We start from the raw sequence: 18304 nt of genomic DNA on the forward strand, positions 1-18304 counted from the left end.
TCTGACGATTAGTTACATTTATTATATTATCACCATATATTCGATATCTCATTAATTTGTGACTAACTTCTTTCGTCTCAGCCTAATCATCACATCAGTGGCGTGCCCAGGATTTTCAAAAGGGAGGTGTTACGTACACTCTTTCTGGTAGTCAGCTCTCATTTTGCCATATTTTCCATTTAACGATCTTTTCTTTAGGAATATTTGGCTAAAGGGAGTATATAACCCCCCCCCTCCTTGGGTACGCCACTGGGTGTAGAGGATGCCCCCTCAATGCAATAGGAGGTGTATGTAAGGGCTCAACAATGTTCTCTCCGGTATCCTGAAATTTTGTGTGAAAGCAGTATTCATATAGCGTTGTTTATACGGATTAAAAATCAAGAGATGTGTACCAACATTGAAAAAATTCGAACTGGAAACTCTTTGACACGAGCTCTGAATTAAGAAAACACTCTTAATTTTTTTTTAATGTCGATGAGCTGTGAATGAATGGACAAACGAGTTGAAATTTTGGGTGCGCCAGCAATTAGCTATCTTGCAACCGTCACATTATTCGGGATCCAGCGGCTTACCATATCTATAGACATAATTGTAATGTCGAACGACTAAAATATTCTTACTTGGGTTAAAACCTGAGTCTGTAAAGGGGCTATCAGAACACGCAAGGACTACACACACACACAGCCCTACAAGGATTATACGGCCACAGGTTCAGATTCCAGAGCCTCGTTTGTCTGCCAAATATAGTCCAGGGCACAGACTAGAAATGTGTACTGTGGTGTGTGAGTTAAGAATACCGAAAATAAATTCCCGACTCGGTGTTGATTACTATTATTTTATTATGTAGGAGGTGCTAGACGCAGTGGCGTATGCTGGTTCTAACGAGTGGGTAATCTCCGATCCTTGATCATCAAACTAATAAATGTTTCCGTGCATTTTATATCAGGATCCATATGGGATTTAGGAATATTTTGTGGGAATATTTGTCTTATTGTGGCGACCACAATCAATTAATTCTCATTATTGCAGTTTAATATACGTGTAGAATTTCAAATAATAAAACAAGACAGTATTATAAAGCAAAATAAAAAAAACCTGTGAAATATAAAATGAAAGACATGCACTAGTGAAATAGAAACCCTCATTATTAATTTAAGTGCAAAATTCAACTTACTCCAGGACTCAGAATGAAATTCCCTGTGAATGATAAAAAAAATTCCCTTTCCGAGCTCCAAATTCCCTGCGATGACAGGTTTTAAAAGTTCGAATCAGTGCAGGCCTGAGCCAGAAATTTATTTCGGGGTGGGGTGGAGAGGAGGGTATTCATCCCTTATTACCAGCCGCATCATAAAGTTGAAAAAGTGGGGGTAGAAGTTCTGAAGATAAATCTCAGATAATTACAACGTATTATGCAAGGTGTTTAATCTGCAAATGAAGTAAAATTAATTACCACTATACACTTTTTAAATTAGATATATGAATGATTTCGGGGAGGGGATTTCAGCTCCCCGAGTCCTCCACCTGGCTACGTGCCTGATGTGTTTGTTCCTTATATGTTTTAGTCGTTCATCTTCATCACTATTAATCTAAAAAGGTGGAATAGTAACTTAAATAAACTAAAATATATGTAATTTATTTATATCTTTTCCTTTAAAAAATATTCGTGTGGCCGCGGCGTCTGTCTACCATGCTAAAGGTCCCGGGTTCGATCCCCGGCCGGTTCAAATCCGGGAACTTTTCTAACGATGGAAGCGGCCCCGGCGCCCACCCAACGTCGAATAACATGGGTACCTGGGGGAAACCCTGGGGGGTAAAGGCGGTCAGGGGCGTGATTCTGATCACATCATCTCCACTCACGACCGGATCAAGAAAGTGTGGGGCGTTACTCCCACACCCCCTATACGCCTTCATGGCGTGGTGCTATGCACAGGGGAGCACTTTACCTTTTTTACCTTTAAAAAATATTCAGTTCCGTGAAGGAAGTACTCTCGCTGCTTTTGAAGATTAGAGAGAAGAAACAATCACTATTTTTGCAAATACAAGAATGGGGCGAGTCAGCTTATAGGTGCATTAATTGCTTAAGTTTTGAATTTTAATTTAGTTTGCTTCATCTTCAATATTTAAGCTTTTTCCTTTTGTAACAGACATCAGCAAGACAGAAGTAAATGTATAGTGAAAATTAGCGTAGAATTGGTTTGCCTATGTTATTCATATTTTCCTGTTCTTCGCACTTTACCGGGTATGTTTTCCCTATTTCCCTTACAGAAGGCAATTTGTGAATCCAAGATTCCCGTTCCTGAGAAATGTCCCTGCCATAAAAAACACAGTTTCTATGTTTAGCGACGACATAGCCTTCGGGAGAGAATTGTGGAGGAGGGTTGTAGGAGGTCAATGGTCGCCAGCGGAGGGATTGAGATTAGGGGTTGAGACCGGTGGACTCTCACCAGAAGGAGCTTACCCTGGCCACGGAATAGCCGCGCCTGAGAAGCAGAGTTTCCTCCCCCCCTCTTTTCTTTCTCTTCTCGCCAAGGGTTGTAAAGGAAGCGGGTGGAATGACGTCAGGGTGAGATTCCCTAACGTCATTCCACCGGCTGGAGAAAGGTTCCCGGACATTCAGCGGCAAACGGTTGGAAGCATTCGCGGCGCGCTGGAAGCAAAGAAATGTATGCATCGAAATTGGTTTGGAAGAATATTGCGAAGAAATGTATTTATATTTTTTTTTTAAAAAAAAGAAAGAAATACAGCCGGGTCATCTGCGATTACCTAGATGACCCAGAGTATACGCCGCTGTGCTAGAGTGATTTCCCAGTGAAATGTCAAGACGACGTATTCAATAATAAGCAGGCTTTGGCAAATTGCCAATCAATAGGATGGGAAAGCCTTTTATGAACTTTTTACAGAAAGCCGACGCCAAGAAAGTCCCTTTCCCTTTCATATTCAAATAAGAGCCGAGATAAAGGATGGTTGATTGATTTATTTGCTGTTATAAGTCCACTTCATGCAGAGTAAGGCTAATCGGGACTGGACCTAGAGTTTAAAGTGGGATCCGAACCACTATAATAATAATAATAATAATAAATTTTCTTTATTCAGCGGGCGAGGTTCAGCCAAGGGCTGCTCTGCCACCTAACCCTTGTCAATATGAGAATACATATGAGATGATATAACTTATGGAGCAGTAAGTTAAACGTAAAAATAATAATAATAATAAATTAAAAAATGAAGAAAGAGAAAAAAATACATAGGAATTAGTTGCATACAAAAAAATGTGTGTAAATAGAAATACAAAAGACAATAGTAATAATAATACAATTCCTTATAGTGAGTGACATGAAACCTTCAGTATGTGCCCGACTCTGCCATTGTTCCATTAACAGCAGATCTTTTATTTTACCTTTGAAATGTAATTGGTTGTTTACACTAGCGATATTTGCAGGCAATGCATTCCATGCTTTGGGAGCCAAAAAGGAGAAAGATGATTTGTAGGCCGTGGTAGAGTGATGGGGTAAATCGAAGTTGTTCCTCTTACGGGTAGCATACTGATGGATTTCCCTACGGGAATGCATCTTCTCAAACAGGTACTGCGGTTTACCTTCTGTCAGTATGCGGCGTATGAAACAGAGATAGTGCAACTTCCTTCTGTTTGCCATGGTAAGAACATGATTACTATTTAAGAATGGAAGAATATGATCGGATCTTTTGGCTTGAAAAATATATCGGAAGCACGCATTTTGCACCATTTGTATTTTTTTACTGAGTTTTTGCGAGAGTTGAGGGCCGTAAACATTATCACAATAGTCGAACAATGGGTAGATTAATGCTTGGATGAGTCTTAGCTTGCATTCCGCAGGGAGGAAGTCACGGAAACGATTCAGATTCCTAAGTGTTCCATAAGCTTTCCTACATTGCGTCTTTACATGTTCTGTCAAATAAAAAATTTCGTCAAAAATCACACCAAAATTTTTAGCAGTGTTATTCCTGACAATGGGCAAATTGTTTATTTTGAGCTCGATCTTAATATTTTTAATTAACGACCTTGAATAATTAGAACCAATGATCATGAAAGTGGATTTTTCTGGATTTATTTTAAGACCGTTAGATACACACCAGTTACTGACGATGTTCAAGTCAGAATTTAGTGACTGAAGATTATGTTCCAACGAAGCGTAATGATCTGAGAAATATAACTGGGTATCGTCTGCGTAAAAATGTGGAGTGAAAAATCTTATGACTTGCTGCAAATCTGCAGTGTAAAGGGTAAAGAGGAGGGGGCCTAATATCGATCCTTGCGGCACGCCTGCTTTCAGCGTTATAGATTGAGACACGTGAGATGGTGAATTATGTAATACGACCCTTTGACGTCTGTTAAATAGATATGCTTCAAACCAGTTTAATGTTGAAGGAGAAAACTTGTAATATTTAAGTTTGGCTAATAATAAATCATGCTGCACAGTGTCAAAAGCCTTACTGAGATCCAGAAGTACTAAAATAGTGACTTGCTGTTTATCAATGGCATAGAGAATATCACCGGGTATCGAACCCGGGACCCCTTGATTACAAGGTTACGATGCAACCACTGCACCATACGATGCAACCTTGTTAAACCATAAAATAAGTTAGACACCCTACATTCTAGTTCAACTCGAGTCCCCATTTGTCTTGTATTTTTGGTTATTTTATTTTAATTTTCTTTACGTTAGCCATCTGCTGTGATCTTAGCTCGCGTTAATTCGAAGAAAACCCTTAAAATTTTTCAACGCCATCTCCTGGTGGGGACTTGCGGACCTCCTGGAGAGAAACTGAAGGTAAGGCGCTGTGCGCTCTCCCTAACGAGGAGTATCAGAACTACCAAGAGTGCTCAGAAAACTACCGGTGCTCAGTCAAGCGTGGTGAAGGGTGACGGCCATAAGCGGGATTGCTCTGGATATAAAATTACTTACTCTGTGGACAAACTCTTTCTATTTACTGTGTAGCTTCAATTTAAAAAGAACCAGGTTTTTCTGTCCCACCCTGTATTAAATGGCTAGAGGAGGGGTAATTACTTAAATTTAGATGCCATGGGGATTTTAAACATCTCCGTGAATATTCCATCTTAATTTGTCCATGATTGATAGTCACTCTTCATCTAGCTACTATATGTTTGATGGCTCCCTTCAAACTCTAGCACTTGCCTAAGCTCCCACTCTTCAGGGGTCCCTTATCAGATTAAAGTAATTGTTTTATATGGCTTACTATGAGTCTATAAGAGGCTGGTGCTTCCAATTAAACAACTCGTCTGATTTTTCTTACTTCATGGATTATTTTGGCACTTCAAAATTACTGATATGAAAATCTAAACGAAGTATTAGCTACATAAAAATCATGTTGAAATATTTCAATCAAAAATAGTTAAGATGCACTTGTTGTTTAGTTATTTATAGAATGAAATCTGGATGCAAAAATGTTATTTCATGTGAATCAATATAAATTTCATAGTGTCAAAATTCAATGGAAAGTAAATAAAAGATAGAGAAAGTTATTCGATATGATTAAAACTTGCCATTTTCATGGATAAAATAATAATTTGATTTTGAAAATAATAATTTGATTTTGAACATATCTAGTTTTGTAATTACATATAATGAACATTGCACAGTAGCAAATTTCAAATGAAAAGAAACGCCAATTTAGAAACTTTTATTAACCTCCCATAATTCTACGTTTTAACCTTAAACATGTTCTGCTTATTGCTCTTAGATAGTAATATAAAATATATAAATTAACTGTAATCATGTATATATTGTGCTTAAATAGAACATCTGTACTTCAGACTAAGGAACGAAAATCACTAACTTTTTCAGACCTCTGAAACATTTTGGTTGTAGGTTATTCACATATTGTATGCCCCAGGCCCTGCACCTGCCTAGGGCCAACGTTGCACGGAATGTTAGTGTGTTCAGATGTGGATTGCAGCAGCGGAGGCGTTCTTTTGAGGAAACACAACAGGCCCTATGACAGTCCAATGAGGATCCCAATCTATTCATACAGAGAGCCAGCCATAGCTTAATGAGGTGAGTCAGACAATGGAGAAGCCAATTGCAGTGATACTTCTCAATGCAGATCCCGCTGTGTCCCATGAACCATTTGCTGTATTTTGCATTTATCTGGGAGAAACTTCTACCACCCTCATTCTTAGTCCCGCTTTAGAGAAAAACATTTTCCTTAGCATTTTTCTTAACATTTATGCCATGACCCAAATGCTACCGTGTAAAGTGAAACATCTTATGACATTTCAGATGTCAATGGCATATTTCATGGCATTTCTCAAAGATAAACTGGCTCTATTTCCGTAGCATTTTTCATATTTTTTTCCGATAGCCAGTATGAGTTTCTTAGACACTCCAATGAAACCAATTGGTGAATTGTTATGAATTGTGGCAATTGATAAATTGTAATGAATTGTGAAGACGTTTTCTCAGGATATCAACCAGGTGATTTCCAGATAAGCTTCCTAGCTTTCGACAGCTAACATCACTCTCATGTAGGGAGACTGGGACCACAGACATCAGAGACACAGCACCTGCCACCTATACTGGACCTTCCCACACCAAATACTTATAACTAGAGCCCGGAAGTTTGGCAAAATGCCTCTTTTTATGTACTGCATATATTGATAAAATTTTTCCGGATATACGTTTCTTATGTTGTTTCGAATGTTTTAGAAGCCTTTTCATTTTGCCTATTTTGCCTATTTGGGACCCCACTGCCTATTTTTAATTATAATGCCCTTTTTTTGCCTTTTTCAATGAAATTTGACATTTTTTTTAAAAAAAATGTGTATATAAATTATTTTTCTCCCAAAAAACGTTGTTGGCATTTATTTTTCTTCCGTTTATTATGTGAATAATTCTCGCCTTATTTAAGTAATATTGAAGTCATGCATGTTTCAACATTGCTGAAGGAGAAAAGTGTGAGAAAAAAGTATTTCATGCTGAGTCAGGATATTGCCTTTCGGTTAACATTTCATGATTGATTGCTGAAGTGGACAGGTTGATTTCGAACACAAAGAAAATATTTCTGAAATCTCCCTCTTGAACCCGAAAACTTCAGGAAGTTGCGATTGAGCTTAGTTTACCTCAGCAACCAGTCTTGACGAGATAGGGAACCTGGATATCAGCAGCTATATATTATGCTAACAACCTTCGAAAAATCAGTGAGGTGATCGATGCTCTTCCAGAAAATGAAGCGGCTTCAATTCGTGAAGTGAAAAAACTCCTGTGCTTTTCAACTTTACTTTTGCACACTATGGTGCATTGCCATAGACAATTACAATTATAGCATCCATGAAAATCTTCGAGGAATCTATGCAGCAGATGATGGAAGTGCCAGGAGAAAAGGGGTGAGCTGTTGCGGAAAAGTGCTAACGGGTAGTGAGTGCAAATGAGGACTTCAAACAATTGAAAACAATTTGTGATATTCTAAAAGGTGAAAATGCTGTTACCAAAATGAGTCCAGCTACATTAGCTTGTTATATGTATGCTCCAATAACTTCTGTCGAAGTAGAAAGATCATATTCTATTATGAAAGACATTCTCTCTGACAGACGACTATCAATGAATGTTGAGAACTTAAAAAGCACCTTGTAGTTATGTGCAATCAAGACGGAGAAAATTGAAATGCTCTTCCCAATTTAGATTTTAACATTTTGCCAGAAATTATAGATAAAAGTAAGCGACTTCTAAATGTGCCTTTTTTCGGTTTATTTTGCCTTTTTTCATTTTAGTGCCTATTTACCACATTATAAATGCCTTTTTGCCTGCCTATTTTAACGAAAATAAATGCCTGAACTTCCGGGCTCTACTTATAACCTTACCCTGACACATCTCTGTACTTCAATCGACCACAGATAGAGATTGGTTGGTTCACATGAACTATTCAGCCTAACTATTGCCTATTTTTGGAGGAGCAGTAAAATGTTCTTGCCTTGACTCATTAAGTTAATACCTTCCTGGAGATGAGGCCTGCTGGAAAAGTTATTTAAAGTCCTCTGTACTTCAATCCCTGAAGACGAGAGTGATGTTAGCTCTTGAAAGCTCAGAAGCCTATCCGGAAGTCACCTTGTTGATATTCCGATAAAAACTCTTCATAATTTGCTGCCAGGAAAGCTTCAAGAATTGAAATGAATTGTGTTCTATTAAAACATATTTTAGTGTTTTCATTATGTTGCTATATATGAAGACACTACTACAGTATTATCACTAATGAAAAATTCTTATCTATACAACTATACATGTAATGGGGATATCAAATGATACAGCTAAAATAAATGTCTGGTAAACCATGTGGAATTTGCTACTTAGGAATATTTTTATACAACAAGAAAAAATATCAAATTATATATACACGTTATATTTTAGTGTGTACCTTCATTTTTTATCACCCTTGCAGAAAATTAAAAAAAAACACTGTTTCAGCCATAAATTGATATGTTTTCTTCCTATATTCATGCGAAAAGAGAAAAAAATGTTAAACCAAGAACTGATTCACAATGCTTGAATAGGTTAAAAAAACAGCACTGTCAAATAGGTTGATCAAAAGATTACTCATTTCTGCAGTTGCATTTCACAGACTTAGCATGCAGTCACAGGAGCAAACATACATCCCCAAATTATAGCCTCATACATCGGGTTCGATACCCGGTGGAGGCACATAGTTGTTCGGATCCCACTTTAAACTGTAACAGTTGGGCTGAAAAGTTCGTAGGCTAACATAGTAAAAAATATTTTTTTGACAAAATTCGATTTTATTATTCAATATAGTTGCCTTCGAGGGTGATACAACGATTATAGCGGTCATACAATTTTTCGATGCCATTTTTATAGTACGATTTCTCTTTAGCCTCAAAATAGGCCTCAGTTTCGGCGATTACCTCTTCATCAGTGCTAAATTTCTTTCCAGCGAGCATTCTTTTAAGGTCTGCAAACAGGAAAAAGACACTGGGGGCCAGATCTGGAGAATATGGTGGATGGGGAAGCAATTTTATTACGGTTGAATATCGCTAAACATTGCTCCGAATCATCAAAACGTTGTTGCTTTTCATCGATTGTGAGCACGCGCGGCACCCATTTTGCACACAGCTTTCGCATGTTCAAATATTCATGCACAATATATCCAATACGTTCCTTTGATATTTTTAAAGTCTCAGCTATGTCGATCAACTTCACTTTACGATCATTTAAAATTATTTTGTGGACTTTTTTGATGTTTTCGTCGGTAACAGCCTCTTTGGGGCGTCCACTGCGTGCATCGTCTTCGATGCTCATTTCTCCTCGTTTAATTTTAGCAAACCACTTCTCAACGGTTGATTTTCCTGGTGCAGAGTCCGAATAATGTTTATCAAGCCAAGCCTTGGCTTCAACAGTATTTTTTTTCGCCAAAAAGCAATGCTTTATTAACACACGAAATTATTTTTTTATCCATTTTTTCACAATAACAAAAGCTGCTTCACTCACAATGCTATATCTCACGAACTAATTATCCGGCAGCTGTGAAATTTATACACGTATCTTTTAAAGGTTAGTACTAAGTAAAAATCACATGGATTTAATTCTAGTAACGCCATCTATGAGTCAGCCTACGAACTTTTCAGCCCAACTGTTAGGTTCAGTCCCGATTAGCCTTACTGTGCATAAAGTGGACTTAAAACACCAAATCAATCAATCAATCAATCTCCTACTCATACCATACACAGTTACCAGACACTTGTCTAACACACACCTAACACTCATTCAGCCAGCTTTCAAATATTGGTGTCATATCATCCAATGCCTGTTTCAAATTAGCACTCCTCTGCTTACACAGTAGTCTAATTATTGATATTCTTAATTCTCCAATGAAAATGCAGTCAGACAAGAAAACATAAATTTAGAAGCACGCACCCAGACACACATACACACAAACAAGTATAGTTATTACCAATTGATAAACATATTTCATATGCCCTGTGATGTAAATAGTACTCACTTCGTAGAAGACAAAACAGCGGCTTCCTGATCTGATTGCAGAATTTCAGTTAGATGTGTGAAAAGCGATTCTTCATACACAGACATTCCACTATATTGCTGTATTAAAGATTTTCTAGCTATGTGCATAGGCTTTCTGAACACCATAATACTCCATCTAAAGAAAATCAATGAAGAATAATAGCAATAAATACCTAGTATAATATTGTTTTACAATATCACTTTCCTATAAAAATATGTTCTTAAATTTATTTTTTGGATATTGCTTTGATCATACAAAAATGGTTAATTATTTGGTCATATTTAATTACTATTGCAACAGGTTCTAATATGATATGATATGATATGATATGATAAGGACAATTATTCGAATCCATATATTAGTATTATCAAGAGTGACTGGTATAATTACAAATTGTAATATTTCTTTTCGAGCTTCATTATTGTGAAGTTATGAAAAAAATCCAAACTTTGGTTGGAAATATTTAATTACTCACTAATTTCCCTCAATATGAGGCTTAAATTCAAGAACTAATTAAGAAAACTAAAGATGTAGAATAATTACTACTAATCAAGGAAATTTATATTAGATCACATGCTTTAGTTTGATAAAATGCCTTTATTCAATGCTCTCTTTTTCTGCACCTTCTGTATATAATGTATGCGAGCCACATGGTTCTGCTGAACAGGTTTCGTTGAAGTTTGTGTTTTTCCTTTACTAACCGGTTAAAGATGTTAATAAATTATGAAATAGTTGAAGTGGTTTTAGTATGTGTAAGTGTTTGTTTAGTTTGTGCTTTATGTTAATATAAATCAATTAGATTTCAAAGTTATTATTGTCTTGCATTCTTGTTTTACTTTTATTGTTTGTATTGGTGTAGATTTGTTAATTATCTCTTGAGAGAGAGAAAGCATTCAATACTCACAACTACGCTAATATGTGCGCATTTTCGATATTAATCTTAGTAAAGTATATTTCAAATTAAAAGTAATTGGTTATATTTTGTGTGTTATAACAAAAACTCCCCCCCCCCCCGAAATGTTTGGTGGGAGGACTTTTGATGCCAAGATTCTTGGTGGCCAGAAATCCCCCCCCCCCAAGATTTCGCACCCTGCATTTTACTTGATTTCATGTCCTAAAATACATAACTCAAACGTGGAGGCACATAGTGGTTCGGATTCCACTTTAAACTGTAGGCCCAGTCCCAATTAGCCTTACTCTGCATAAAGTGGACTTAAAACACCAAATCAATCAATCAGTCAACATAACTCAAACGATCGGTATGATTTTTGGTACATTTTTGGAAAAGTGCTGCACCTTCAAATCCCTTCCCATCAGTAATATGGGATAGTACACATTCAGATATCAGTATTATCAATTTCATTTTGTTTCAATTTGAGTGTTTAATATTGCTTAGGTTAATAGTAACAATGGCAATGTAACGAAATAAATGGAAGAACAAATGCAATTAAATATTAATACCCTTCAAAGCATTAATATTTTTTTCTGATATCAGCAATATGTAATCACAAATATTATGTTTTACAAACCTGTCTAAAATTTTCGTTGATGCTTTTTCATATTTCTCTAAGAGTTGGGGTACTTGAGCATCGTCGTCACAGACACTTCCCCATCCTAGAACTCTTGCTAAGTCATTCCCCGTCCCCAGCGGTAAAACTCCCACCTGGCACTGTTTCTGAAAATAGAAAATTCACATCCTTTACTGTAAATCCCATTACTTTAGATGGAGGAGGCTGAGCCCACACATTAAAGGTAAGATATAAGAAACAACTGTATACAGCCACTGCTGTTTACATTAAAAAATTTCTAAAGACTTGGAGAAGTGTACATTTACAAATAACTGTACTCTTCCTCTACTTGACAAGGTCATGTGATCAATTAGGACAGTTGAATTATTTTTAATGTTTTAATTTGCAGCGCTCCCTGAGGAATCAATGAGAATACATTTTGAGACATCAGAATAATAAGGATACAACCACACATATAGATATACATTTCACATATTTTGCAATAATTAATTATAATCTCCAGCACATAACAACAACTTCATGTTATGCATTTCAATATGTAGGTTGAGAGTCACCTATGGATAACATAAAAGGGCCTCCCCGATGGTGCAGTGGTAGCATCGTTGCCTTGTAATCAAGGGGTCCCGAGTTCGATACCTGATGGAGGCACATGACACAGTGGTTCGGATCCCACTTTAAATCATCCCGATTAGCCTTACTGTGCATAAAGTGTACTTAAAACACCAACTCAAACCAAACCTATGGATAAAATTATGAAATTTATAAATTTTCCGTAAAAAAGTATGTAGTCCAGTATATTTTGGAATGTCACAAACCACCGCACACACAGTCTCATCTCGCATGCTACAGCAAGGACCAAACATACCCCAAATACACTATGTATGCAGACGAGACTGTCAAAAAACTCTCAGAGCTTGCTGGGTTAAAATAATAGTCACGGTCAAAGATAATGAATACTTATTAATCTTGGCTCGGCTTAACAAGCCTTTTTATTAAATTATTAGCACCTATGACACTATGACTTTGAATTCAGTCCCCTACCTAGATTTCTTCACAGACATTTCCACAACAATGTCATTTAGAAGGTGTGGTGAACATTGTCATTGCCAAAAAAAAAATGTATAAGAGGTTTAGGCATTGATAAAACTTTAATATCAGAAATAATAACAACAATAATTATTAGCAAAACAACAAGTTTGAATACATTTCTAATTGAGATGCAGTTAGGGTCACATTACTTAGGTCTAGAGTTCAATTTTCTGCATACTTCAATAAGCATGGTGCATAAAACTTTGCAATAATTCTAGAAATTAATAAAATGAGATAAGGCATTTTCTATCTCTGTGAAGCCGGAAGAAATTACATTACACACGGAAAATGTAAGTAAGTTACCACTGCATGAAACTGAACACACAATAGGTTATTTATTACAATTATATTCAGGTGATATTATTCTTATTGTTAAAATTAATATAGTGTTCTATAAACTAAATATCCATCTTTATCACTTTCATTATTAAATACATGACAACCCGTATAAATTAAGTAAACTTTATGTAGAAACAAATATATTAAATTTAAGAATTAAAAAATATTCTTGTGATGTTACTCACTTGCATATTTAATCTGTCTATCTCTGACAAAACCCATCCAACAGAACCATCACCTCCACAAACTAGGATTCGAAATGGATCAAAATGTCGAAACAAGCGTAATCTGAAATAAAAATAAATTTAATGTATAGTATAGTTTATAAAACTTCCATTATATTTAAAAGAAATCACTATAATTAATTTGAATATTGGGTCAGCCGAAAAAGAATAGGACTTGCATGATTGATTAATTTATTTCCATCCACTTGATCATACAAGTACAAATTGCACTATGATGTGGAATAGGTAAATTACATTAATGTTTAATTTTGAATACAAAGGTATAAACACATACTTATATCTATTAATAGTAAAACAATAATATCTATAGAGAAATAAATAAACAGTACTTCTTAGGAAAAGTTACAAAGTAATGAAGTAATGTAATACTAAATAAAGAAAAACAATTTTAAAGGCAATGTCCATTAATGGAAAATTTGGCATATGTAATCTTCTGTGCCATAACACAAAAGTTTCATTAGCAAGCTCTATACTTTCATTTTAAATTTAGTTGGGTTTTGATTCTTGAATTCCTCTGGCAACTTGTTACATAGCATTATACCTTGAAATCCTGGACCACTTTGTGTTTTGGATGTGCGGACAGTTAAAAGGTGGAGGGAGTTATGCATACAAGTGCTGTACATGTGTATATCCATATATTTCTAGAACATTTCAGAATTTCTATGAATAAAGCACAATATTTCTAGTATGTACACACATGGAAGAGGTAATATTTGAAATTCACTAAAAATTTATTTTGTTGGGCTTGAGAGGATACATTCTTTATTATCTTTAATATCCATTTTTTTTTCAAATAAAAACTTTCTGTATTTTGGATGAACTGCCCAGAAAGAGATACCATATGTGAGTACAGGTTGAATTTGTTGAGAATATACTGTCATTAAATCATTTAAAAATATAACATTTGTTAAAATTCTCATCATGTAGCAGAGTCTGCTTAACTTTTGAGTTACATTAGTAATATGCATGTCCAAAGACAGATTTGTATCTATCAATGATTTGGCCATGAAGATCCTATAGCAGAAACTTGAGATTTTTAGATGTGCTGGATCCAGAATTCAGTTTTTCCACCATAAATAATGATGTTTTGGAACATTTCCTCTCCTAAACCACATTAGTTCAAGCTATTACCTTACCTGTGCTGTCTATTTGCTTGGCAGTCTCACTACCAATTAGAAACAATGAAAATTTCATTCTCCAGGTAATACGTAAGGTGCAAATGGAAGCAAATAAAGCTGCACTTGCACGCATGTTGTTGCCAGTTTAATTCTCATTTTTCTGTGCTTTATTAAAGAAGTTGGTTTTCACATTTTCATAGTAGTGGTTAGTGTAGTGTGTGTGTATATATATTTGTGAATTCTCATGCTTATCCATAGCATAGCTTTCATCCCACCCTGGAACTGGCAATAGATAGTGACACTGTTGTGTCATTTCTGCTATGAAGTTTAACATTTTGCAAGTGCAGGGACAGCAATAGCTTAGGGCAAACGCTGTTTAATTTCCACCAATCTTCAAGATTCCAAATTTACTAGATCCACCCTAACGTTATCTTTCTTTGCCCATGCTTACTCCAGTACTGACAATATTGTATGTCAACTGGGAGACGTGTTATGTTATGGTATGTAGAAAAAAAATGTGTGGGGTCACACACGTATTTAGAAATATATTTTGGGGGAAGTCTGAACCAAGTGTCTCATAATAATAATAATAATAATAATGATAATATATTTATTTATTTAAGTGATGAGCACAATTTGACAGCCAAGTACATCACTATGTCAATTGGTCATACAAAATTACAGAATTGAATACATAATTATAAAATAATACAGTGGATCCTACAATCTTATCATCATCATAAATTCAAATTGTAGGTTTCAAGTTCGCTACTTAACCTCTGGCCTTATTTAGACATGTAAGAATTGAGATATACCTCTGAGAATATCTGGGAATTTTATAAGATTTGAATTTGAATTTTGAATTTTTATTTTTCTTCCGTTGACCCTTGTTTAAAAGGGCATGGAAAACGTCAAGATACATAATGAAATAATAATTAGTTAAGTACATCATAACAAAAAGAAGAAACATTGTGTAGTACATTACATCACTACACCAAAGTAAAAATGAAAAAATACACTTCATTACACTACAATAAAAATAAAAAACACATTATCATTGTTGCATGATTGAAATAAGAATACAATTAAAATACATATTTTTTAGTACATTGGCCTTGTATTGTCTTGTTCCATGAATTCTCCGATACTGTAGAGAGCTCTATCTGTCAAATATTTTTTCATTGTATTTGTTTATCTTTTGGAGATATCAGTTTTATGTCATGAGGCAGCTGGTTGTAGAATATTTTTCTGCCATTCATTGGTGATTGTTTTAAGATATTGAGTCTGTGTTGGTTCTGGTAATAATTATCTTTCCCCCTTGTATTGTGGTTGTCTAATTGGTTATTTTTAGTCATGCTTCCAGTATTTAGAACAAACGTTATGGCCTTATAGATGCATAGGGAGTATATTGTCATTATTTGTTTTTCCCTGAATAACTCTTTGCAAGATTCCCTACAGCCTAGTTTGTACATTATTCTAAGTGCTCTCTTTTGAAGTCTCAGTATTCTGACAGTATTATTATAAAATGATCCACACCAAGCTATTATCCCATATTCAACATAGGGGTAAATTAGTCCATAATATATGCATTTGTTAATTTCTGTTAAATTATATTCAGCCATTTGTTTTAGCAGGTATATATTAGATGATAATTTACTGCAGATGTTGTTAATTTGTTCTTCCCACGTTAATTTTTGATCTAGTGTTATTCCCAAAAACTTTACTGAAGATACAGTTTCTATGAGCACATTGTCTATGCATAGTGTTTGTGACTCAAAATCCATGTTTCGGATTGTATTGAATATCATAAATTTTGTTTTATTGTTGTTTATTATTAATCCATGTGAAGTTAAGTATTGTGCCAGTTGGTTTATGGTGATAAAAGTGTTTATTTCAAGCTTCCTAGGGTCAATACCTCTGGCAAGAACAGTTGTGTCATCTGCATAGGTGACAATTTTTGTGTTTGGGTATTCTGGTACATTGTTTATGTACAAAATAAAGAGCAGGGGCCCCAGGATTGATCCTTGGGGTACCCCCATTAACACTTTCCTACTTTGTGATTTAAAGTTAGTGACTATACCATGCATGTTGTAGCTTATTTGAGTAATTTGCATTCTGTCCTGTAGATAAGATTGTATAAGTTCATAAGCTATCCCTCTTATTCCTATATTGCTTAGTTTGACCATAAGCAGGTCATGTTTTACCCTATCGAATGCCTTGGAAAGATCTAGATATATATAGTGTTTGCAGCTTCGTGTTTCTCTAATGTTTCGGTTACATAATCGATTAACTGTGCTAGAGCTGTGTTTATTGATTTCCCTTTCTGGAATCCATGCTGGTTTCTGTTTATTATGTTATATTTTTACAAAACTTTATAATATAATTTGATAAAAAAATTTCCAATATCTTTGAAAAAGCAGATGTTAGGGAGATAGGTCTGTAGTTCTCAATGTCTGTTGCAGCTCTTTTTTTGAATATGGGTATCACTGTGCTGTGTTTTAGAACTTTGGGGAATGTACCAAATTTTATTGAATTGTTGACTGCATACAGCAGGGGTTCTAAAATAGATTCTGAGCAGGATTTAATAAGTTCAGCTGACCATTCATCAGGTCCGTGTGATTTTTTGTTTTTTAAACCTTGTATAACTTTTTTTTTAACTCATTAGCACTTACTTCTGGGATATATATACTGTTTGGCCGATATTTCTCGATTGGGATCTCTAGTGTTTTGTCATTATTTTCATTCTCTCTGTTTGTGTTGGTTAAGTTTAGAAAATATTCGTTGAATAAGTTACATATGATATTCGGGTCAATTACTTCAGTGTCATCCTTGATGACTTTTATGTTTGCTTTATCGTTGTTTGTGTTTGATACACGGTGATTTTTTACTATTTTCCAAATGGCTTTTTGTTTATTAACAGACTTTTTTATTTGTTTACTGAAAATATTTGATTTTTGATTCTTTATGGCTTTCTTGAATAGTTTTTTTACATTTTTGTACTTTTTCTGGTGCTTAGTGTCTTTTGTAATTCTAAATTTTTCATATTCTATTTTCATATTACTTTTCAAAAGTATAATTTCTTCTGTTAGTGACACTTTCTTCTTATTAGGGTATATTCTTTTTGTTGTTTTGGGACAAGCTACATTTAAATAATATGTTAAGTGGCTTATTAGCAATTCCCAGATATCATTCGTGTCACTTAGTTGGTAAAGGTCTATCCAATTTTCCTGATGTAAGAGGTATTTAAGATAATCTAGATTTTGCTCACATGTATCCCTACATTCTATTGTGTAACGTTTTGAGTATTCTAACCTTTTCCCTTGTATTGTAATTTTTTGAGACATGTGGTCAGAGATAAGCGTATGTAGGACTTCAGCTTTAATGTGATTTGATTGTATGTTTGTTATTACATGGTCAATCAGGGTTTCTGTACTTTCTGTTATTCGAGTTGGTTCTTGAATTATTTGAGTTAGGTTGTTTGACTTCAAGGTATCCAAGTATTGAGCACAGTTTGTGTCTTGTTTTAGAAGATCTATGTTTATATCTCCAACTATTAATAGTTTGTTATGTTTTTTTGTCAAATGGTTTAGCATGTTGTCCAAAGCATTTACGAAGAGATTTATGTCACTGTTTGGTGATCTGTATACTGCTATAATCTTAAATGTATCTAATCCTATATTAAGCTCTATATTATTCAAAAAATATTCACTGTTAATTCGGAAAGTTAAGATCTTCTGTACAAAATTTATCCTTTTCATTTTTCTTCTTTCTTCTAAGGTAAACATATTCAACTGTGTTAACCAATCAGAGTAATGTTGGCCATAGTATTTTTTTAAACTTTGTGCATAAAAACCTGATAAAAAGTTTTTCAACTGATTCAACTTTTTGAAGGTGACTGGTGGCTGTCAGAAACCATAATTCATTAGAATATTCAAGATTAGGATGAACTATCGTTTTATAT

The 18304-nt window shown here is 34.9% G+C and overlaps 1 protein-coding gene across 1 annotated transcript in view; it reads right to left on the reverse strand.

Moving 5' to 3' along the window:
• The window catches only part of LOC145979778 (diacylglycerol kinase eta), a 359862-nt gene that overhangs the window by 59596 nt on the left and 281962 nt on the right, over positions 1 to 18304 (reverse strand). The window contains exons 8-10 of the mRNA XM_083112757.1: positions 13166 to 13268; positions 11553 to 11698; positions 10003 to 10158 (exon numbers count right to left, since the gene is read on the reverse strand). Coding sequence (XP_082968883.1) covers positions 10003 to 10158; positions 11553 to 11698; positions 13166 to 13268 — 405 coding nt within the window. The remainder of the gene's footprint in view (positions 1 to 10002; positions 10159 to 11552; positions 11699 to 13165; positions 13269 to 18304) is intronic.

The sequence above is a fragment of the Lepisma saccharinum genome, chromosome 26 (genome assembly GCF_977018435.1).
Source record: "Lepisma saccharinum chromosome 26, izLepSacc3.1, whole genome shotgun sequence".
In the NCBI taxonomy this organism is placed as follows: domain Eukaryota; kingdom Metazoa; phylum Arthropoda; class Insecta; order Zygentoma; family Lepismatidae; genus Lepisma; species Lepisma saccharinum.